A 25,014-nucleotide genomic window follows, 5' to 3' on the forward strand; every position below is an offset into this window, starting at 1 on the left:
GCTGTCACTGTGATCCCAGGGCCCTATTCACCTGTATTTCAGCGTCCTTTCTCTCAGTAGGAGACACCTTTATCCTGTCTGTGGAATCTTGTTCTTCCTGTTTTCATTCACTGTTCCATGACTTGAGGGTTCTTCTCCAGCTTCACATGGGAGTGAATTAAAAGGAACTTCCCCAGTCTCCATTTTCTGTCTCAGGAGCTCCCTTACATGTGAATGATGGCATAGGCTAATCCATGAAAAGTAAGTATGGTGATGTCATTGTGCATGGACACCGAGGTGATTTGTGGCCTGTTGTCATGTGGCACCACCACACAGGTGTCTCTGCTGACTTTCTTCTCCCGGCCTTGCGTGTTCATGAAGCCTCTCTTACAGTGATTGCAGAGTTCCTTTTTCATCAGCATCTTCTGGAAGTATCAATGTGTGTTTTGTTCCTTTTTCTACTCACTCCTGTTTTACTTGGCTAGTGGGCCCTCAACAATAGTGTCCAGTCTAACCTCTGAAACTCCACCATCACGGGGAGCTTTCTGGTACCAACACATAGCCCTGACGTGGGACAAATGAAGGGACTGTTGTAACTGCCTTCCCCTCTCAGGCCGTCTCAGCACTGTAAAGGGAGCAGTGTTTACTGGAAGAACCTAAAGATGTTAGGCTGAGATTCCTAGGTGCTCGGAGGTAGGCGACTTTCATTTGCTACCACTCTGCAGGGTGTTCGTGTGTCCTGGGGTGCAAACCAGCACCTTCACTGCCCTCGGATAGTACCCGAATAATTTGATATTAAATATAAAGCCTGGGAGTTTGTGCCTCTAGTTCTACATAGAACTGAATTGCTGAAGCAAAAGACCACCTTAGGCCATGCTATCTGGATTATAGAGCTGACATCATTGTATGGCTGACTCCTGCTTGTTATCTATGTGAAGTTAGCAGATTGGTTATTGCCTAGCACATAGGAACGATGTGCCAAGGACAGCCAGTTTTAGCAATTGATGCGGGATTTTTCTCTGTATGCTGTGAATGTCTGTTATTTTATTACCATTGGTTAATGAATAAAGCTGCTTTGGCCTACGGCAGGGCAGAATAGAGCAAGGCAGGATTTCCAAGCAGAGATTGAGGAGAAAAGTAGGTGGAGTCAAGGAGATGCCATGTAGCTGCTGAAGGAGACAGATGCGCTGGAACCTTGCCAGTAAACCACAAGCCTCATAGTAGTATATGAAATAATAGAAATGGTTTAATTTAAGATGTTAGAGTTAGTTAATAAGAAGCCCAATAAGCTAATAGGCCAACCAATGTTTTAATTAATATAGTTTCTGTGTGATTATTTTGGGTCTGGGCAGCCGGATAATGAATGAGCAGCCTGTGACATAGTGATACTTGTTTGACTTAATTCCATTTACTTTCTTACTTGATAGGTCAAACTGTGCGGAGAATATCCGCAAACACATTTTACACACCGGCAAACATGAAGGTGTCAAGATGTACAACTGCCCAAAGTGTGACTATGGGACAAATGTCCCCGTGGAGTTCCGAAACCACTTGAAAGAGCAGCATCCTGACATTGAGAATCCTGACCTCGCGTACCTGCATGCTGGTAAGGGATGGAAAGCATTACAGTGCTGCTGCTTTGTTTTTGTTTTTTAACAGAATCTCATTACATTTACCACAGTAGTTATGAAACTGTTTGTAGATTACTGTGGCTTCTTTGCATGAAATCAAGTCTTGATGGAGTCTGTTTCTGGGCCTGTGGAAGTTCGTCTTGTTCCTTCTGTGCTCTGCGTGAGGACAGACCCTTGCACCTGTACTCTATCACATACAGAGCTAACAGAATCATTGTAGGCAGCCAGATGCTGTGGCCAGAGAGTCTTTTGTTTTTATTAATCGGTAGAAATTAATTCTTTCAGTGTATTTATGATTTAAAATGTTGCACTGTACTCCTTTTACTGCTAAGAATGTGACTGAGGACGTGACTCGAGTCCCCTTTGCAGAGGTCAGAGGCCATGAGCCTGGCGGCGGCCTGGCTGCAGCCTGGCTACGAGATCGCTCCTACATCTTGGTATCTGAGTCAGATGCGATGGAAGGTGTCTATAGGGAAAGAAAACTGGTTCCTCTCGCCCAGCCTTTTATTTAATTGAAAACTGTCCCTGAGTATAGAACCTTCTGTACACAAAAGGAAGCACTGGGCTGCGGGAATGGTGTTCTGTTTAAAGAAGCACCCACCTCTAAAGTCAGTGTAGAGAAGTGTCCTGTGCTGTGGCCCAGACAGCACCACGAGCAGACGCAGCTAGTGTAGCCTGGTTTGCCGAAGCTGCTAGTCACCCCTGCTTCTCACTCTGGCCACGTGGCTTGTGACAGGAAGGTTCTACCATGCTGAGGATTATTTAGTGTCCATCTGTGAGGGTGCCATTGTGTGGTGCATGCAATGGAGCTGTTGGCTCATACTCTGTGGATAGGACTATAAACACCGTGGTAAAGATGGGCTCTGTATGTGTGAGAACAAAGGGAAGGCCTTTCCATAATGACAGGGCTGTTTTAAGGTATGTATTTTTGCACTTATGATGTCTGCATCAGAGAAGGAGAACTTTCTCGGATGTGAACATTATATGTGTGAAACTTGTTAGAATATTGTAATGCACCTGATGATATGTGACTATGTCAAGTTTGATATTGGTGTATTCTTTCCATTTTTTCAGTTTAAAAATAAATTCCTATTATCAGTATATAAAAGTAATGATGGGGAGGCTGATTTCCTTACCTTTGTTGTATGCAGGGATGTTTTGAGAACCAAACAAAAGCAAAGGTCTCTACTTTTTCTGTTTTGGTGAGGATGGCACCTTATCAGCTAGAGTTCACACAGACAGATAATGTCCAGTTAGACTGTTGTGACTGTCCCTGCCCTTGGGTTCTTCATCAGCGTGAAAGCGGTACGGCAGAGGTGCTCAAGTGCTGACCTACAAGAGGGTTAAGCCTGTGCACTGCATTTCCTAGCTGATCATCAGAGCCCTTGTGCAGTGCGACTGTTCCTACAGCTGCTTAGGACGGGATGCTCCCCTGCCCCTCGCTGTTACCCAGGCTATATGTGTAGGATGAGCTCTATAAGGGGAAGTAGCTCTTAACTTAGTGCCAAAGAAAGGAAGAAGCTGCTCACGGACATCTCTGTGTCCCTCTTCTGTCCTGGACTAGTGGGGCAGACCACACGCCTCATGTACTGGTAGTGCTAGATGCTAGTTCGCGATAGGCTCTGATGGCTCACTAGCTGTCTGACCAGACTGTTCCCTTTCTCAGGAGAATGTGGCTGGGATGCTTGAAGGCAGTGAGAAAGCAGTGTGCTCTTTCAGGAAAGATTAAGCCATGATAGGGTACTTTTCTTATTTTTTTCAGTTTTCTGATGTCATGTTTTTTTATATTTAAGTTAGTTTTTCATTAGTTCTACATATTCATTTAAATAGTACCCTAAATTATTGTCTTACAGGGTGATATGATATGAATTTACTGTGCTTTCTTTACAAATCTATATGTTTATATTCTTCTCTAAGTTAGATTTTATATTTTTATGACATTTTATTCAACCATATTTCTTGGCACCTATCCAGTTATAAACACAGGAATGGGGAAGTTTGACTGTTATCAACACGCTGCTTCCTTTGTCTTCCCTTCTAATTATAACCAGTTCAGTACCATTCAAAAGCTATACTTACTTGATATTTTTAATTCTCCTCAAGTTTATACTTAGATTAAATTTGATATTCTTCCCCAGCCCACTTGCTTAATCGGCCTTTGTCTTAGTGAGCCCCACGTGCAGGCGTCCTCAGACACTGGTATTCTCCATCTGCAGCCAGGCCGTGTGTCCCCTCTGCAGACCTTGCAGGAGGCAGCGGTCAGGCCTGTGTCCCCTCTGCAGACCTTGCAGGAGGCAGCGGTCAGGCCTGTGTCCCCTCTGCAGACCTTGCAGGAGGCAGTCCTTCCTTTCCCAGGGTTTTGGCCCTCTGTTCCCACCCTCTTCCTTTCTTACTCGATGTTAGTTTGATGCTTTGACACACGTCATGACATCCTGCACAATAATTTATTTTATGAAAAGTCCAACACTCTGCAAACCCTGACAGTTTTCCATTGGTTCTCTTTTACAAAAACCAATTATTACTTCAACGTGAAAAGGAAGGAATTTTTCCTGACATGATTGCCTTTGGTAAATCCATGCTGACTCACTCCTATTAAATTGTACTTCTCCAAATGTATCATTAAGCTCATCCATGAGTATCATCTCAAATTTATTTCCTAATATAGATGCTACACTTACAGGTCTATAATTTTCAGCCTCTCCCCTCTTCTTTTTAACCTTCAGGCTGGATCCCTTGTTTTCTAGTCTCCTAGTTCTCACCCTAACAAAAGACTTCCTAAAATAATTAGCAGTTCAGGGATGGGAATCTTTCAGCCAGTCATCAGTTCATTTTCTAAAATGCTGCTCCGAGTCTTTGTTCTTCCCAAACTGCTGTCTGTGTGCCCTGGCATCTTCGGCTGCAGTCAGTTCCCTGTGTCCATTCTGTGGCAACTTCGGTATTTTGGTAACTGGACTTTCCCTTTGCTTTCCTTCCAACTCTAATGCCTGACCAAGTTTCTAAGATAAGACAAACTGTACAACATTCTTGTAGTCAACGAGTGAGCAATAGCAGAAAGGCTGTTTTCATCCACTGCTTTCTTTAGTGCTATAGCTGGCCTTCCAGCAAAATCCAGGTCCTGGGTGTCTGTCTGTGAGGATTTGATTTACTGATCAGCTAAGCAGACTTGTGGACTCACTACCACTTCTGCTAGTCAGTAATAGTCTTCTTTATTCAAAACCTTGCCTTGAAATGGCCCTAAATATTTGAATGCTTCATATACTTGAGAATAAATATGTTCTCTTTAATGTACCAGAACTATGTATGAAAACCTCTTTATGTGTTCAGCACTGGGGAGCAGTGTTAGGGAAGCATTCTCTGCTGTGTGTCTGGCACAGCCTCACTTCCTTCTCAGTGCTGGGAGGGCGGGGTGGAGTCTGCAGGCTGAAGTCTGAGCCCAGGAATCCCTGTGGCAGTGGCCTTACTCCATTCTCACTGTCACTTTATGCCTTTTAGTCACAAAGAACTGCAGAGGCACAGTAACAATAGCGCCAGGCTTCCCGCCAGGCCATTCAGTCTTCAGAAACAAATCTCTCATGATCACCAGTTCCAACTAATGATTTTTAAAAATGGATCTTCCAGTAGTTAAGTTGCCTAAGCATCCGTAACCCAGAGTTTGGCTAAATCAAATCCATGACCACTTTCTTTAATGCCAACAGGCAGTCAAATACTGCACATAAAGGAATTTTGAAAAAAATCCAGTTAATCAAATTTTTTTACCACAGAAGACTTTAAAGTGGGGGTAGTTCCAGATTATCTGGATATTTGTATTAGAAAGTAAAATTGCAGAATAACTTTAAATCCATGATGGTGAATATTTGCACAGTGGTTTCTCTTTTGCCCCTCCCTCTATCATACAGAAGAAACCCGAAAGATGGAGTCCAATGAGCTAGTGAGCTAGTGTTGGGCCTCACTCTGTAGATGTAGGACTTCAGTCAAGTCCCACAACCAGGCTGTGTTTCCCTTCCCAGCTCACAGTAAGTGCAGAGTACACAAATAACCTTATCAGTCTGTTGTCTATCATTAGCTCCTCCTCAGAGGACTGACAGGTGGTCCCTAAAAGCCATAGAAACATGTCCAGCTAATGGAGCAGATCTGAGTCTCAAAGACTCATTGCTGACTGCAGGGTCTTAAACATTTTAAAATGATGGTTACATTTTTTTTTAACCCAGAAAAGGCTGAATCCTCATTTCCTTCAAGGCCTGTGTAATTGAGAGCCTAGTAAAACTTTCTTCCCTGTGTCGTGCCTGTCTCCGAAACTGCAGCCTAATCAGTGCCACTGCACACAGCATTTAGAAACTGGAATCTGAAAGATAAGAACATTTTTTTAAAAGAAAAGGGAGATAAATTGTTGTTATTTATTCATTCATCAGAATTTTAAGGGGAAATTGGTTGTGGAAAGTTAGAGTGCGGGCAGGGCAGTATTATTTGATCAGGTCATTGATACAACTTTTGATTTTAATAGGCCTTTGATTGACTGTATTCAATATAATCTTATTTAAAAAATTTTTCACCATCACATATTTTGAGTCCCAATTAAAAGTGGTTGTATATGAGCGCTATTGTAGGTGTTGACAAGTCCTATCATTAGCTGTGCGTAACAGAATTGCTGCTTTAATTGAACCTATTTAATGAAGGAAAGCACCACAGAATTTTCAAATAATCAAATAAATTTAGATATATAGTGTAATTATCTTTGAAATTTATTTAAAATATAACTATTATTTTTCACAATTTCATTTTTATTTGCTATTAATAAAAGAACCATTGCACAACTTTTAAGTTTTATGATTTCAAATTCACACAAAAGTACAGAATAATGGAATTCATTAAACATTCCATGGACAAATAACAAAACCCAGCAAAATTAGCTTCAGTACAACACCACTTCCTATGCTGTATTCTTTGTTTATAGTTCACCAGTTTCTGCACTCAGATTCTTTTTTTTTTTTTCTTTTCACCAAAGTTCATCCTGTGGGCCGGCATTTGCTGGGACTGTCCTCTCGCCTTAGTGTCTTCTGGCCCAGGAACACGTCTCTTTCTTTTTGACTTTGATACTTACATAGATAGAGCCAACCGTTGTGTAGAACTTCCTTTGTTTTGGGTTAGCCTCAAGTTTAAAAAGATCTTGTTGAGGCTGAAAAGAGTACAATTGTTGTAGCTAGAAATGGTAACCTGACCAGCAGAATGAGACAGGATCCTGCAGATCCGTCTGCTGTAAAATGACTCTTCCCTCTTTAATGAGTGCGTATCTATGGAAACTGCTTTCTGGCAGTAGGTTTTGCTCTGGACTCATCTTGGGTGTTCCCTGCCCAGGCCCTAAAGTTGTTTGTTTGTTTGTTTGTTTGTTTTAGCATGCTGTCTCCTTTGGCTTGCAGATGGCCTTTGTGTCCCAGTTCTGTGCACTGCCTTTGTGTGCTTCTGTTTCTCGGCATTCTCATCAGACACACTAGACTATTGTGAACATGCTGTCCATTTCTTCCCTGGGATTGCACTCGAGTTAGGCCTCTGTGACTTTGGATTAAGCAGTGGCTTTTGTGGATATAACACTTCAAATACAAAGCATAAAAGAAATTTAAAAAGAAAAGATAAGCTGGACTTTATTTTTTTTTAATCTTTGTACTTCAAAGGACATTATTAAAAATTAAAGGAAATCCTATAAAAAGGCTGAAAATAATATACATCTCTCTCTTAAAGAGCCCTTTTCCAGAGTTTGTAAAGCATTGTTGCATTTAGCAATAGCAGAACAAATGCCCTCATTAAAATTGGGAAACTCTGAGGAACTATTCTTTAAAGAGTATTAATCAGTGCTCAGTAAGAATACAGAAATACACTCAATATCATGACTCATTGAGAAAATACCAAACTCAAAATGAGATACTATAAAGTCATTATTTTTGAGTGTGTCTCGTGCTTTTAGTTCAGTTATGACTGAAGACTGATGGTCACGGCAGAACATGCAATGCCCTCCACGGCTTCCGTAGTAACAGTTTCCTCCCCACGCTGACTCCAGTCATCGTTGTCCTGGACCCTGAGAGCTCTGCTGTCGTCAGTGGGCTTATCCACCGATGACTGCATAGAGAATGGGTGGTTAGGACATAATGGTGGGGGACCTCGGGCATCTTCTGGGAACATATGCCTTACCCACGACCTCTTCGTGTGTTACTTTCTATTTCTCAGCCGCAGCGAGGTAGGCAGCTCTTATGCCGTCTGCACCACGGTGCTCCACAGACTTGAAACAGTGGGGGAAAGACCATGGTTCTGTTGCCTCTTAAACAGCGTCACTCTGCATTCAGCCCTCTGATTCTCTTTGAGCCATGTTTTGTATAACATGAAATGTAGCGTTCTTTTTTCTGCAAAGTGGTTTCTTCTTGTTGAAAGCACTAACCTTCCTCCATTAATTGTCTTTGTAATTCTGTTCGGAATAAGTTAGCAGTTTTTCTTTGGGCCATTTTCTTTATATTAGCATTGCAGTTTCTAAAATTAAGTATATATGGGTTTTAAATTTTATTCTCAAAATGGGGCATTTGAGTATATGCGTTTCTCCTCTCAGCTTTACATCCTTCACCTCTTCATTGTTCTGAGATCTAATTTAAACCTGTCAAGCGGTTGTCTGGTTCGTCACTGCTTCTCCCTTTTCTTGAATGACTTTCTTAAGAAGGGGAACTTACAATGCAATTCACAAAAATCTTAGGAAAAAATAAAATGAAGTCTGTGTATTTGCATTGAGAAAGCAGTATACAGTGAAACTAGTATTCCCTAATTATGTTCTTGAATTTAAAAAAAAAAATTGGTCTTTTCCCTTCTGATACTCTTCTCTGGTGGACTTTGAAATTGTAAAAATATACTCACCTAATTCATACTTTGTATTCACATTATAGTCATGTGTCATTTACCAGGAGATGCCTTCTGAGAACTGTGGTGTTAGGCAGTTCACTGCTATCACTGATTTATGTGTGTCCTAGACTGCTGCACATGTAAGCTACGTGTTCGCTGTCTCTGTCTCAGTATCTCTGTCTGAATATATTGTAACTATTCCTCTCTGTCTTTCTTTCTGTACTTACTGAGGTGAAGGAAATCTGATATGAAATCAAACATTGGAAGAAATGATATGGTCAGGAGGTTGTTCTACCTCACATACAGATGGGATCATTCTGTCATCTTTTGTGACTGGGTCTTTCATTTCACACAGTGTCTTCAATGTTCATCTGTGTCATGGCATGTGGCTGAATTGCCTTCCCTCAAGAGACTCAGTAAATGTGCATCATACCACCAGTTAGACAATTGCACATGGTGAAAACCAGCTTTTCTTTACTCTCCATAACTGTGGCCTTTTGAGATCAGTTAGAAAACATACTTGGAAAGGACAATGTGGAAATAAGGATGAATAAGAACAAAAATTACACAACTTGCCATGATTTTCTAAAATTAAATAGACCCAAAAGGTGTTATATGGCATATATTAATGAACATTTGTATTATAAAAGTCATTTAATAAAATTTCAAAATTAATTTATTGTGAAAAAAGGAGATTTGAACTTTTTGAAATACTCTTCCACTTTCTTATTGTTTTCCATTTTTCTAAGGAAGATTAAAAACACTTAGGTACATTCTTTTAATAGAAGAAAATCCATCATTGTAAAGTAGGCATCTGAATCACCTAATAGCTTTCACTGCATCAGAATATAGCGTAGGCCTAACTCGATCCAGCAGCGTTCTTGATGGCTGGTCTAGAGTCTCCTAAAAAGCTCTGCTCAGACATGCTCACTCTTGTCACAGCTATTACTGCCATTTGTTGAGTAGCATGTCAGTGTGATTGGCAGGGAGTCATTCTTCTAAAGACTCATAATTTTAGTGCATGCTTAAAATAAAAACCTAGCATAAGTGACTTCCTGTTTGTAAAGGAAAAGGCAAGATTCCTTTGCAAGTAGCATAGATTAGTTCAGTTACTGCATAGAATATAAAGTTGAACTTTTCCTTTTTGGAAGAGACTGCTTGTTGGGCACAGCTCTAGCACCTGCTGTGCGGTCCTCACCTGGTTTCAGTCTGTTAGAGTGCATTGCCATGCTGTTTTCCTTCCAGATATTGGCCTGGAACACATTAGAATTTTTTTTGCCCTAAACAAAATCTGTCTTTTAAATGATGTATTAGATTGTTTTGCTACTTGGGCTCAAGTTGCTATCAGTCTTTGTTAATACCACATGTCTTGAAATGATTAAATGAGTTAATATTTGTAAACCGTTTAAAGTAGAACATAAATTTCTGTTAAGTTCTATATTTTGCAGCTAAAGCATATAATTAAAAATTACTCTGTAGTCTATGTTATTTTCAATTATGCCAGTAGGTGCTCCTCTTGATTGACAAAGATCCATGTTCTATACTGTAGATAGCCTGGCCTGTTAACACAGCTCACATATTCATGTTCTAGCCATTATTATTCTAATACATTTCTCCTTCTTATTCTCTTAAGAAACATGAGTTAGTAATAAATAGTCTGCTATAAAGTGTGTTTGTATCTTAACATGGAGACATAGTTCTCTTGTTGTGCTTGTGTTCTGTTTAATGATATTTGGTTTCACTTGATGTTCTGTTGTTTAACAGGACCCAAACTACTAACCGTTTCTGCTCATCCAATAGTTAAGTGAACCACATTCTGGCATCTTATATGTAACAAATATTTATTGAATATTTGATAATTTTTATTTAGCATTCAGTCAATACTAATCTATGACTGTTGTATTTGGCTTATGTTTAGATTCTCTGACTATTTAAACAGGGCAAGCTTCACATTTAAGCCAAAGATCAAATAAAATAGTTAACAAATGTTATACTTCTTGTGCACATTTAATTATTAAATAATTAATAATATATATTGATATATATTGAAATATCAATATATAAGTGTTCTTGCTGGAGGTCCTGTTTACTTTAGGACTTGTAATGTAGCTCCAACTTGTATAACCTGAGTGCCCACATAATTGAATAGCACTACATGTATGAAGGGAAGTGGAAGAGTACTTTCATCTTGTAAGAGCTCAGCATCAGAAGAGGAAGATGACAGAATGGGAACCTTGAGTGAGCAGAGGAGACGCCAGGGTCAACAGCAGGTGTGTACAGAGTACAAGTTGGAAAACTAGATCATGTAGCTACAGTAAAATGAAGACAAGGAGGGAGAAAAAAAGCAGGATAGCTCTTTGAAATCACCTAGTAAGAGTTTAGGATTCTGTTTTCTTTTAATGTTTTCTTGCTGTGTAATCTTCATCCATATTTCTGGTCTTTACCCCCTAGTATATTATTAAAGAAATAAATAAATGTGTTTGTAATAAATACTTTTACGTTATGAGTCTTTGACCATGAGCTAGAACAAAGTCCACAAAGTGATTTTGTTTTGTATGTAATTTTTTTTGTACTTACTATATTTTCACCTCAATTCTCTGTGTCTAATAAAATACGTTATATGCTTTATGTTCAGTTTGAGGTATCAAATTTGTAATATGTTTCCTACCTTGACAAAAGCATTTCAGGTCTAGGACTGTGTGTTTTGTTATTTGTGGCAAGATCAAGTTAGGTGTGTTCATCTTCTAGGCATTAAGATGTCAACAGATTCCTCTATTACATTGATATGCAAAGTCATTTTCACTCACTGTAGGAAACCATATTTATCATCATACTACAGGTAAAATTGAATGTTTTGCTTGAAGTAGGTCTAAAATGTAGTATAATAATTTATGCAGGCATTTTATCTGAGTATTTATGTTTAGTTATACTCCTCTTCTCCATACTCAGAGCCATTACCAGCACCCACTGCATCTGTCTTCTAAACACTGAGGCCGTCCTGCTCCCGCAGCAGCTTCTGTACTGAATGGGCCATCTCTTCCGTGGGCTCAGCAGCCCATAGGATCCTTAGAACTAAACCCTGATGCCAGAGACATCTCGAAACTAATACAGTGATCTTTGTCGTTCAAGTTTTCCCTGTGAATGGGAATGTGAAGGGACCCCTCACTTTGATAACACTATAACTTCAAAAATATAATAATTTAAACCTCTCTATTATGACCAGATTATTAGTTCAAAACCTTATTGCCCTGTCTGTAGAGAAAAATCAAATTAATTTTTAAGCTTCATTCATAAGCAAGGCTTTGAAAACATCTGTGTTGATGAATTTAGTTTATACTTTTTCCTTTGCCAGACAAGTTGCAAAAATTCTGCAGTGGCTGGAAATTAATTTTTACTGATACTTTGTATCAGCTGTGGTGTTGATCTATTTGTGCATATTGATGTGACTCCATGCATGTACAAAACATTCACATGAGACCTATCTGCAATGTCTCCTTCCATACCACACCAGGTGTCGGAGTGAGCGAGGGAGGCTGCCCCCTGCCTTGCAGATAATAGATAGTAACTGAGCAGCTACACAGAGAGGTGTCCAATTGCTCCTAAGATGTGTAAGGACAAAGCCTAATGTTTCTCAGAGGCACAGTAGAACAATGGTCTGTGTGGAAAGAGCACAAGGAATAGTTTCTGCAACTTTGAACTGACTCGATTGCTGTGACTCCCGAGTGACACATGTGTTCGTCGTTAGCTCCATACTGCACCGTTCTTTAGAGTCTCATTTCATCTGCAGAGCACCCAGGGCTACGGCTGCTCTTCATTCAGTAGTCAAGGACCAAGGCAAAGTGGCTGACCCAAATTCTCAAGACTAAGTACAGTCTGAGGCCAGCCTTCAGTGTCATTGTCACCTCAGTTATGCTATTGCTCTGTAAAAGGTAGTTGGCAGCGCTACATGTGATGTGTGACCCAAAGTGCTTTATCCGTCCTAATTCTCTCACCGAGAACCACATTGGTGATAAGGGGTTAGGAATTTATTATAGGGTTTAGATTTGCCATAACTGTGTGCTAAAAGAGGGCCTAATGCAGCAGATTTAGTCTGAGATGTGAAACTCCACGGTAAGTGTAAGCTTTAAGCATATGTACAATATTTAATCATACGTTGAGTTTTTTTTTTTTAAAATTCCCTTCTTTGTTGTAACTACTGGGAGGTAATCGGTGAAATCAAAGGCCAGATTCTCTGTATTGTGCGACTGCATTTGAATCAATCACAGTGATTTACCTGTCTTGAACTCTTCACCATGGGAAGCGGGAGTGTCTCTACTAAAGGTGTGTGGTGTAAGATGTGGAATACTATCGTTACCTGCTTAATACTAACATCAAGGGCTTTAGCCAGTGTGCATCATGGATATGTTGTCCTTTGAATTAACAGCGTTGTTTTTGTCTGCCTCAGATAATTTGCTACGAACTTGCCCATGGGCTTCTTAACTTCAGAGTTCTCTGCTTTCCTCATACTGTCACAGTCATACAGCTGGTGCGGCTTTCCTGGCAGGGCTCTGCATAGATACAGCTCTTAAGTCAAATAGGCTGCTATGTATAAAGTGTGAGTGTGTGTGTGTGTGTGGCGGGGGTGTGTGACGGTGTGTGAGGGTGTGGTGACAGTGTGCTGATCTTTTTTGTTAATCATCTGCTAGTTAAAAGTCTAAACTTTGGATGATTCGTATAGAGTACCTTTGAGTGGATTTTCAGGTACTATTTATTAGAGTGATCTTTCCACCTATGTCTCAACTCTGGCTATGATATTAACCTTTTGTAATTAAAATGCTTTGTCTCTTTGACACATAGTATGCCCTTTTAATTCTGCCTAATTTTTTTTTAGCCTGCATTTTCTTCCCATTTACTCATGTATCACTTGCTGATCCCTTTCAAATGTGAAATGCTGGCCCATTTATCGTTAGTAACCATGCTGAATTTTTCTTTGCTTTTTAATATTTAGGTTTTATTGGATGAATGTGGATTGTACCTTCTCTAAATGTATCTTAAATAATTGCCACTTACAGGAATTAAGTACAAGGGAATAAAAATGCTGACCCATAGACTAAGCAGCGGGAGCAGACATTCCCACTGGGTCCCATTTCCTAAGAAGGACCATCAGGGTAGTGATTGGGTTCTAAAGTTATGGTCTGAACGACCTCTGCGAAATGATCAGTTCACAGAGGAACTCGACCATGTTTGCACCAAGTAAATAGGGATAAGGAGTAGTCCCCCTACCAAAGACAGACCGCTCTCCTTTGTCCTTGGCTGGAGTAGAAAGCTCAGGAAGAGAAAATAATCACTAGAGAACAGAGATGGGGTTGGCGGTACAGGATAAACATGCTCCAGGGCTCAGCGTACATGCAGGCATCAAAGACGCTGTTTCTATACTGAAGGGGCTTGCACTCTACATGTCTGTTTTGATCTCATATTGGCTTAGTTATTTATGTAAAGGTTTGTTCATCTCAGCACCAAACCATAACATTGTCTCAGCTTTCCTATTACTCTTCCCTTAGTGTTGCTTTTTCTTCCAAAACTGAAAGAAAATATATTGAAATATTCCCCTTGGAATATGAGAAAATGCATCTCTGTGGTGTGATCTGCCTTTCCCTAGGGATACTCACCTCAGATAGGGAGCCCTCTCCAGAACACAGAGCAGGGAAGTTTATTGTGGTTCCTTACAGGAATGTGGGTGAGCAGAAGGGACTCAGATACAAGCCTCATCCCAGCACGGGGACCGCTCACAGGAGCTGGAAACTTGAAGTGGACCACCCAGCCTGCAGGCAACTCAGCAGGCTGCCCTGTCCTCCTCGGGGACACCACTGCTCTGTACCTCTCCCAGTCAGTGCAGCTTCACTGCTCCTTCTAGGCCAGGTGTTCTCAACCTTCCTGACACCCTGACCCTTAAATACAGTTCCTTATGTTGTGGTGACCAATCATGACGTTTACTTTTGTTGCTACTTCATAACATCACTTTTGCTACTGTTTTGAATCATAATGTAAATATCTGTGTTTCCGATGGGCTCAGGCAGGCCTGTGAAATTGTCTTTCGACCACAACATGGGTCACAGTTCACAAGCTGAAAACCTGTTGTAGGTAGTTCACTGAGTCTCTGCTGCTTTCAGGCAGCTGGTAGTCGGAGAGTGACCAAGCCGTCTTCACTGCCTATATATTGTTAGTCAAGAGGCCTAGAGAATCTTATTAAAACTATTCTGAGTTGTTTGCTTCCTGTTAATATGTTTCACTGCAACACAGAGTGTTCCGGTTTCTTTTGAAACTGCAATATAATATTGGTGGGCATTGCTATTTCCTTAGAAACAAAGAATAAGTAAGTAGAACAGATAGATGTTCTAGTATCAGTAGTACCCTTACCAACATGTAACTACTTAAAGAATTAGTTGTGTTTTGGAATCTAAACTATAGACACTTGATGTGTAAAGGATAAAATTAAAGCAGACTTTAAGTAATTAATATAATGGACATTGTTAAATCTTCATGTATTTCACTTTTATTTGAAGTTCTCCCATGGTTCCATGTTATGGAGACAACTTCACAGTGACAGATAACCTCTGGAATGCAGAAGACATGAGAAACATAGGGTTAGGAGATTGAGCATCTCCACAGAATGACGGTATTCCAGACACCTCCCCTAGATCTTTATGCGAGGCCTTTTCCGAATAGAAATTTATAATGCTGGTCTTTCATGTAATAGATGAAATATGGGTTTCTTTTTCTTAGTTGCTCTTTACATACTTGCATGTGATGTTTTGGGGGGTGCATACATGGTGCTGATCATATTTGAAATTGGGATGCCACTTGACTCAGCGGTCTCTCCTGTGTGCATTGGTCTCTCAGAATGTATGCACAACTCTCTAAGGTCTTCGTGGTGAGTCCTTTCAGCAGGCCCAGGCAGGACATGCATACCCATCACAAGGGCTTGTGTTAATAAAGCGTATGTATGCAATGGACAGATCCACAGCAGGTAAAAAGAGCTAGTTACAGATGGGTGCTGCATCCACAGCATGTAGCTGTATGCAAAAGCAATTTGAAGAATATTTTGACTGCTATGATCATACATGTCTTAAAATGCAAAAAATCTGTACATAAATGTGTTTGAGCATAAATATATAAATATAGATGGTAAATAGCTTCTTTTTATTGTTTTGTTTTGGTCAAATAACTATCATAATGACTTTTCGTGACTAATGTATAATTAAGAACTTTTAAAAATATTTTAAATGCTGTGTTGTGTATGTCTCTAGGTTTATTGATATGTTTGTTTCTTGACTGTTTGTGCTTCTCAGAAAAAGCAATAAACCTAAGAATGCAAGTTTTCCTGTATTTTCTACATTTTTCTGCTTTTTGTAAGCTGCAAAGGCCATTTAATCCACTCTACACTTCAGCGAGTACAAATCAGACTTCTCCTCTGCTTAGATGTAGATTGCACGTGGCATGCTAGAAACACGTGATGATGAAAAGCTTCCGAATTTGAGGCTAACAGGGATGTTTCCTTGGTGTGTGACCTTGGCAAGCTTTCCCGACTGCTGCCAGCTTTCACTTCTGTGCTTGTGAAGCCCAGACAGCTGTGACATGACCATCGATCTAACTGCTTGTGATCTCTGTCACAATGCCCACTGCCTTTCAGTGGGTGTTTGCCTGAGATTTCGACTAGTGGAATAAATGCATGATTTCAATTGTTCCATGCAAGGCTAGACATGTGGGCAGATCATATGTGATCATGGCTCTTTTGGAGTTCTTTGTGACACAGAGAGATGACTCAGGAGCCACAAGGACAGCTCTCAGTCGTTCATCACGCCTGCTTTATGGAAAGCATTTTGCATGGGCTCGGGCATGAAAGAACATGTCCAGCTAGGACCCCAGCGAAGGCCCTCACTGTGCTGTGAGAGAACGGCCTTGGTGAGCTAGAGGAGACTGCCGAAGGGATTTGTGTCTTCAGCGGGAAACCAGCAGGGTTGCTAATAGAGGAACCACGCACAGGTGCTGTGCCTTGTGAAGATACTAACTTTCTTAGTCTTCTGTTTTCTTAAAAACACTGGGGCAAAAGTCAAAACTCTGGAATCTAAGTAAAAGAAGTGTTTGTCCTGATGTGTGCCCTGTAGAGCTCCCAGGTGAAGGGTGCGTCCCGGGCGCTGGGACCCTTCCACCCTCTTCTAGCTCTGTGCATATGGAGGTACCACTCACTTGAGGGCAAGCTCAGCCCTCTGTCATTGTTCTGTTTTTAACTGAAGTACAGGAGCCAGCTATGTGAAACTCACTTAGTGTCTTCCAGAACACTGATGCTGTCTTAACTCTTTCAGCTCAGGGTTATGTTAGGGAGCCTGACCACAGAGAAGGAAATGCAGAGAACAGAGCTGCCTCTGTGCCCTCGAGCTGGCTCAGGGGAGTGGGAGCTCTGACTTCATGGAGCTAACTGCCCTCCTCACTTAGTGTCTGACTCAAGGCTTTCCTTTGGAGCAGTCACAAAGCCTGCCATTCGCTTCCGTGGGGTGCTTTTATCTGAAGGGTTTCCCTTGCTCCCTTATGGTTTGCTGATCTCAGTGTTGGTTTGCTTGTCCACTCATTGAGGGTGTCTGGAATCCTGGAAGCATGTTTGTCCCCGTGCTCTCTCTGGCCCTCACCCACCTTTCTGTAGCAGTGGGTCCAACTGTGAGCGGAGCATGGAGGACGTCTGCTCTTCAGAGGCTGCATTCATAAAGCACAAGCTCTGAGTTTGCTTTCTTGCCTGGAGTCTAAAGTGGGGCGATTAGACAGTGTTGTAAGTCTAAAGAGTATATTAAAACAATGCATCCAAGGTGCCGTAGCTCAGTGCAAAATGCAGCCCAAAGTCTCATGTAATATTTGTGACCAGAGTTGAGGTCACTGCATCTGTCTGTAGGCACTTTCTGTGACAGGAGGGTGGTCTAGCAAGATTTTCTTTTATTCCTTTTAAAAAAAAATTTCTGTAAAATTTTAGTGACAATGAATGGGAGAATAGCTAGAAAACTGTGTGTGCTCAGCTGAGCTGGAGGAGAGGTCCTAAGCAGCGAGCTTGTCCTTGAAAAGACAGGATGCTCCTGACTTTGGTCATCTTAAAGGATAGGGTTTTTAATTGTCCAACCTGAAGCAAGTGTTAGTCGTTCTTGAAGGACTATGCTGTAAAATCAGCTGTGTTTGTCCTGAAGTCATTTCTGCTCTCAGGATGGCTGGCTCATTTCGCTTGGACTCTGCTCTTCAAGGTCGCTGGCTCGCACTCATACTTGTTCACGTCTACCCTGCCATGTGCCTGAAATTCCTTTTGCTAGAGATTCTGGTCGTCAGGGTGGCTGTCACTCACAGTCCACCTGTATGTATATGGTGACCTCCAATCCACAAAGAAATCCTTCTCTCTTCAGTAAGTCTCAGTTGGTACCATATAGTTACACTGTATTTGGAATTGTTCTAGTGAGATTTTTTTTTCCCCTAACATCAAGTATGTGTTATTAGGTCCTATTTGCGAGCTCTGTGATTAGTAGTTTTAGATATTTCTTCAGTCTACTCTGAAAGCCATTACTTTGAAAATCAAATGTAACCACTTATTGAAAAAAAGTGGATTCATATAGATACTTTCACCAAGAAATCCAATTTCGAAGTGTATAATCTGAGAAATTACTAGTATATTATTGTTTTTCCAAGACTTCTGATTTTTCTTAGGCTGGTATGTTGTAGGGCACAGGGTAGGCCTTTCACAGCTATTGCTGTACCCATAGAACACTTCCTGTCATTCCTGAGTAGGTATTCATTTGTCTCAGTAGCTGAACTAGCCCAGGATCCCTTAGGATAGTTTATCCTTCCATGATGTATACAGTGGAGACCTATCAGAAACAAAGTTACACTTTGTGTACAGTGGATATGCGAGACCTATCAGAAACAGAGTTACACTTTCCTATTCAAGTTACCAAACTGGACATATTTTGTTAGTTTACTGCTATTTTGTACATGAGAGTGTGCATGCATGGAGGCCAGAGAGTAGTGTCAAGTGTCTTTCCAGTCTCTGTCCAACTCAGTTTTTGAGACAAAGTCTCTCACTGAGCTAACTGACTTGGCTAGACTGGCAGGCAAGCAAGCCCTCTGAGGCCTCCTGCCTCTACCTCCCAAATGCTGGAATTACAGGTTCACACTGCCACAAGCAGTTTTTAATGTGGGTGCTAAGGATCCAGGTTCATGTTCTCATGCCTGTTTGTTGATCTCATCAGTTGATTGATTCATTTGAAGCACAAATCCAGGCTTGGGGAAAGCAAAATTATTTTCAATATGATATAACTAGAATCCAACTATTAATATGAGGATTCTTAAAGTCCCATACTTAACAGCCATTCCCTTTCTGAGAACAAAATTTAAGGCACAGGTCAGTGTTCCAGTGTTCCTGGGAGCAACATGGGACTGTAGTTAAAATTTTTCATCATCATCATCATCATCATCATCATCATCATCATCATCACTGCAGTGATTTGGAGAAATTCTAGAGACAAGTGACACCCATTCTACTCAACAATTTTCCCTTTAGTTAGAAAACCACAGAGTGATGCTGGATACCGTGTCCCTCATCCAGAAGGATGTAGAAAGATGGGAAGCTGGCCTGATACCAGCATGTTACCAAAGTTCAAAGGCAGATGCTTAGCATCCATGCAGTTACATGTGTGAAGCCTGCAGCTATGTGTCGTATTCGGTTTTGAGTACGTGGGCACCCACTCATTATAAAGCTGCGTAGCCTCTGTTTCTTTTTATAGCAAATAACTTCTGTAGATGAATTTGTTATTAAAAAGCCTGTTAATCTACATTGATTTCTAATTTGTTCTGGATTCCTTAGCTGAGAAATGCAGTTCATCACTGGTTGTTCTATTACCTGACAGCAGTTGATAAAGCATCCATGTGCAAAGTGTCGGAGAAGGTTAATATTTATTGATTTTCATGGTGCTACAACCAGTGTAGTTTTGCTATCAAAAATGTATGGCCACCAGCAATGGAATCTGTAAAATTGCAGGGTACACATCCAATAGTATTATAAGCCGTGCCAATATGCTAGACTTTAATAATAACAGATACCTAGCTTGATTCAAAAAGCTCTGAAAGTGTACCTACCCCAGCCAAGACTTGTGTGTAATGTTTTCATGGGAAACCCAAAACAGCACGTGGAAGCTAAACCCCCTTGCTTTGCAAACAGCCCTCGTCACATTGGCCTCTTCTTCACTTAACGTGTGCTATTGATCTGCAGAGATGTCCGAGCCGTGGTCGCTGCAATGAGGAGCCATAAGGGGTTTGTTTCTGGAACAGCCGAGTATATAATTAGTGAAGAAGGGGACGCCTACGTTTTGTTTAAAGGAGTTTTAAAGAAACAGTTTGAGTGCCACACCACTGTTCAAAACTATGCAAGGCGAAAAGTATCTCCCTGCCTAGAATCTTGAGTTCTTTCTCTAGTTGCAGATTGGGATTAAAATTATGATTGCATACTGCTTGTTTGCTTCTTTGTTTAATTGATCTCCACCTGTATTGCACTCAACAAGAATGCAGTCCCTCGTTCACCCTCAGTGTGAGCAGCATGAAGCCTGCTGTGCCTTTGCTTTCTTAGATATACATATAATTTACATTACTTAGTTTGAAAAGTAAGCATCCAGCAATTAACTAGCAAAATAAGACAATTTATTCCTTATTTTTATACCTAAAGTACATAGAAGTTTCTTTGCCTTTAAGATTCTATAGTTTATGTGGATTAAATTAAAACATTTAACCTATATTTGAAATTTAATGAAAATTTTAATATTGAAAGCATGTGTTCACACATTTTTTTCTCTCCCTGTCTTTCCCTCTCACCCTGTCTCTTGGCCTCCTTCTCCCTCTTTCTTTCTCCCCCTCTCCCCCCCCTCTCTCCTTCCCTTTCTCCCTTCTTCCTATTTCCCTCCCTCTCCCTCTCTCCTTGAACAGCAGCAAAATAGATTGTCAGATCAGCTGTTTTGAAACTATCTTGTCTGCCTCCCATTTTCCAATTTTGTTTAGTCAAGCAACCTGTGCTGAGTTTTTGTTTCTTGAAAGAAATGTCTGTTTCTTCGAAAACTGTTCTTTCCTCCAATACCATTTTGATATCTATATATTCTAAATTTGAAAACAACGAGAAGACTCCAGAAATTTCTGGACCACAATGTTTAAACTCTTCACAGTATAAAATGTTATTGTTGATTTATTTACAATATTATCTAATTTTTCTTCCTTAGTGTCTGTCAGATGTAGTTTGTTATTGAACTGTAATGAGTTTGTTATTGAACTTTCTCTTTTCTCCCTTCTTAATCCAGCAAGATCTCATACTAATCATGTAGTGATTTGAAACAGTCTTTCCCTGGGACCTTCAGGGTGCTGAATCTCACTAGTGTTTTCACTTCAGAGCAAGAACCTGGATTTCACAACTCCGTGACCGCCAGGCTGGCTGCTTCACTGTCCACCAAAACCAGTAGCTGACAACTGACAGTATTTCTTAACACCCCACGTCATTTCTAAATTCCATGGAGCTGCCACAGCCAGGCCTTAACATCTCTCACATCCTCACCTCCAAATTAGCTATTCCCTAAGGTAGTGACTGTTGTGGGAAGATGGCTTTATTTGATTGATTAAATCCTATACTTAAGCTTTGGTGTCTAGGTGTACACAACAGAAAAGCATACATTTCATGTGTAAGAAAAGGGTTTTATGCTAAAATGGAAACAGGAGAAAGAACTGCCCCAAATATTTACCCTAATGGAGAGACCCTTGAACTTTGTGAATAACAAGATGACTGCATGGGTTTTTCAGATTTCTTAAAGTAATAGTTAGTGTTACAGTCAGGAAAGCTACATGATTCTAATAACAATGGAATTTATTCTCTGCTCTGCCCCCAGAGTAAATAAAGCAAGTCCTATGGATTGTTATTTAGTAATCAGATCCACTGCCTTCAAAGTTGTCTGTGAGCTCTGAAGCTTTTCAGGTCACCACAAAGAAAATATTTTAATCCATTTTGAATTGCTTCATTTGCTTATTAACATATATATATATTAATTTTAAATGAAGCATGTTTTTAAATTGTAATTGAAAAACGTTGCTTGTGTTGTAATAATTTATATGCTTTTGTTTTCTTTTCTTGGATTAAATCTGAAAGTTCACTGTGATGTCAGTGATTTACTTAAATTCAAAGTTAAATTTGAGAAACTCAGCATAAATATGACAGATAAAAAACAGTCAAAACATGAAAATGACAGGAAGAACAAAATGTCCTAGGAAATAATGATGTGGCAGTTCATAACCTTTATCCTTGAAAACATAATCTGTGTTGACTCTGAGATCTGGAGTTTTAAAGTATGTTTTTAATGAATTCTTCATGAATTAAAAAAATGCTTAAAAATATGAAGTAAGAGATTTTAGTTAATATACCATTACAGCTCTCAAATAATTGTGTTTTGGTTTCTTTTTTTTTCTTAATTACAAAAAATAAATAAATAAAACAAAAAGCTTTTGTTTTGCTCCTCGAAGAGAAGGCTGACTGTCCTGTGTTCATCTGTCTGACTTGAAGCAGGTCACCCTGGAGAAGGCTGCGGTGGCTCTCTGTCCCTGTCATTTTTTAATCTTGGAGAGGACAAGAGTAGCTCCCTGGCTCTTAGACGAGGCGCTCCCTCTGTGTAGCTTCTGCTCTCACGTCTCCCTTGCCAGTGAGCTGTGTTGCCTAATTTTAGCTGAAATCATTATTGGTTCTATATGACCTGGCAAAATTAAAATTACTGTCAAGAAAGGTCCAAGGTCCTTCCATTTTCCATGGCCACTTCAGCTGAGCTGTTTTCTGAACTGCAGCTTGTGTAGGAATTTCAGAACATCGTTTGTTGCAGAGCTGGGTTAACAGAGCATATACAGTTTGTAGTGTAGGGTGCGCGGTGGAATGGCATCGGCTATGAAGGGAGTGGAAGCTCAGTCCGGCTCCAGAAGCAAGGTGCACATGGAGTGCCACCCAGTAGAGTATGGAGTGTCAGCCTCCTCCACTCTCTGGCAGAGTGCACTTTGGTGACCCAGCAATCCCCATGTCTGGATCTGGGCCACCACCAGGTCATCCTGGCTCCACCATGAAAAGACACCTGTACAGATATAGGCGGTGCCCGTGGAGGAACCTGACCAGGCGCTCCTTAACTCCCCGTGAGCTCTGCCCCCATCTCTTTTGTTTGTCCTTCCTCTCCTTTCTTTCTCAGCTCTTAGGACCTTTCAACTTCTCTTTATTTTCTTTTAAAAAAAAAAAAGACACAAAAAACCAGAAACATGCTGTAAATTCACAGCCGCAAACCCGAGGGTCAGAGAGAGTGTGCCTGAGAGGTAAAATAATTAAGTCCAGGGCTGAGGACAGAATCCAGCACTCTTGGCTCCTGGGCAGCAGCAGAGAGAGCCCTGTCAGAAGTGTGAATTGCCGATTACTTTTAAAGAAAGTATTATTTTCTTGAAGAATGCAGCATTCTTTTCTGGCTGCAGCTTCCATCAGCTTCTGTGACTTTACCAAGGAGACGATTCTTTTCATAAGCCTTTGTCCATTAATGTTCTTGAATGGGACTCTTGCCTAGTGGTTTCTTTAGGGTTTTTATTTAATTTTCATTTAACAAGAAAACCATACTTTGCAGGTGTTTTGTGTAACTTGCCATTCATTATTAAATTCACATACATGTGTCTTCATTACTCAGATTACATGCTTTATTTGTAAAATATGTCCAGATTACTGGCCTTGAGCTGACTATCCGCTCGGACAGAAATCTTGTGTCTGGAGCCGACGCTGTTGTAGACAACACTGTCAGCATTATTATTGTACTTGTTGTCACTTGCTATACAAGAAGCACTGAAATCCCAACAATGACAAATTAATGTGTCACTTTCACATGTTACTTGGAAATATTTTATGTGTATTTCTCAAAATAAATTTAAATTTTAAATTTAAATTTTTTATTTAATCCACCGTCATTGCACCCATATATTATCAAACCTAAGGAATTTCAAGCTCAGGTTTGGAAAGGAGAAGACATGTTTACAAGAACATCAGGGACTTAAAGCTTGTATAAACATGTATAAACACGTATGTCGCTAGCGTGGGTCAGCACAGGACGAGCACATGGAAGGAGAGCTGAAGAGCACAGGAAGCAGCAGTTAGAGTCGGATCAGAATCAAGATTCAAGTCAGAAATTCAGAAGAAATAATGGATTTGTTAAGGTGTTAGTATGCAGATCACTGAGCGGGAAGCAAAGGAGAGGAAAGCAGTAGCAACAAGGAAAGCGGAGAACAGTGAGTGGAGTCTGGCTGGCTACTGTGCTGATTTCTTAGAGCAGAAGGGAAAGAAGTGGAATAAATCTACAGATAGAATTACGTGACTAATAGCAGAATCAGCAGCAGTGCAGGAGAGCCCATTTATGGTGTCTTCTGTCAGTGCCTTTCCCCTCGGCACGTGTGTGAAATCAGAAACCTAGAGAGGGGTATGGCTGCTGTGGCAGCAGAGGCACCATCCTTAGCGAAGGCTTCTCTATTGGGGAGGAGCCGGGACCTCTGGGAACCACTGCTGACATCAGCAGGTTGAAGGGAACGTCTTACCCTCTCTTTGATTAACTTTCGAGGAATATGAAATAAACAGACTAAACATTAAAAATGAGCTCGCTGACTCTGGTGTGATAGGTCCTACCAAAATGTGTAAATTTTCATCTGATCCTCCTAACCTCTTTACTTACTTATGTGTTTTCTCCAAGACTATGAGGAAAGCAAAGCTCCTGCCCGGCACCTGTGCTCTTCAAAAGCGGCTTTGTGGAGAGTGTGTGGATTCCCAGGTTAAGAAGACTAACGTAATACCTGGTAGTGTAACATGTACAAGGCCCTAGAGTTGATTCCCAATACCTCAGAATACATAAATGTGTTAACATACATACAGACAGACAGATATTGTTAAAATTAAGTATATAAAAACAAAATCTGAATACTTAAGTTGCATTATGTTTTATAAGAGATCATGACCTCAGCTATAGATAGCTGTGTTTTTACCCCTCTCATTGAAAACATCACGTGACTGTTCTTGGACATCTGTTATTGTAGCCTGAAACAGGGCTAACACAAGCCATGCACTCGGATGCACAGCCCTATTCAGGAAGGAGAGGCATACTTGATGTCTTTGGCATAGCCCATTGAATTCTCCCTCAGAAAATTAGAATATTATTACTCCGTATCCCAAAAATGAGAAAGACTGAACTGCCCATGGTTATGGCTAATATTTTTATCCCAAGAACAATTGAAGGCCATCTGAGCAAAAAAACGAACTAGTCTTATAGTGTAAGTTGAACAAGAAATACTAACCACAGCTTCATAGATACTCCACAAAATAGCAACCTAGGAAAAGATTGCCCAGAGTCATCTTCAGGATGCTGTGGTACCCAAGTAGTGCTCATGGTTGATGACCTCATAGATGTACTGCCGCACACTGCGGGCCCCAGTCTGTGCTCTA

The 25,014-nt window shown here is 40.6% G+C and overlaps 1 protein-coding gene across 1 annotated transcript in view; it reads left to right on the forward strand.

The window, feature by feature from the left end:
* The window catches only part of Znf407 (zinc finger protein 407), a 380,369-nt gene that overhangs the window by 266,915 nt on the left and 88,440 nt on the right, over window positions 1-25,014 (forward strand). Inside the window, exon 8 of the mRNA XM_085676351.2 lies at window positions 1,407-1,585. Coding sequence (XP_085532477.2) covers window positions 1,407-1,585 — 179 coding nt within the window. The remainder of the gene's footprint in view (window positions 1-1,406; window positions 1,586-25,014) is intronic.

This window comes from Myodes glareolus, chromosome 13 (assembly GCF_982192425.1).
Source record: "Myodes glareolus chromosome 13, mMyoGla1.1, whole genome shotgun sequence".
Classification (NCBI taxonomy): Eukaryota; Metazoa; Chordata; class Mammalia; order Rodentia; family Cricetidae; genus Myodes; species Myodes glareolus.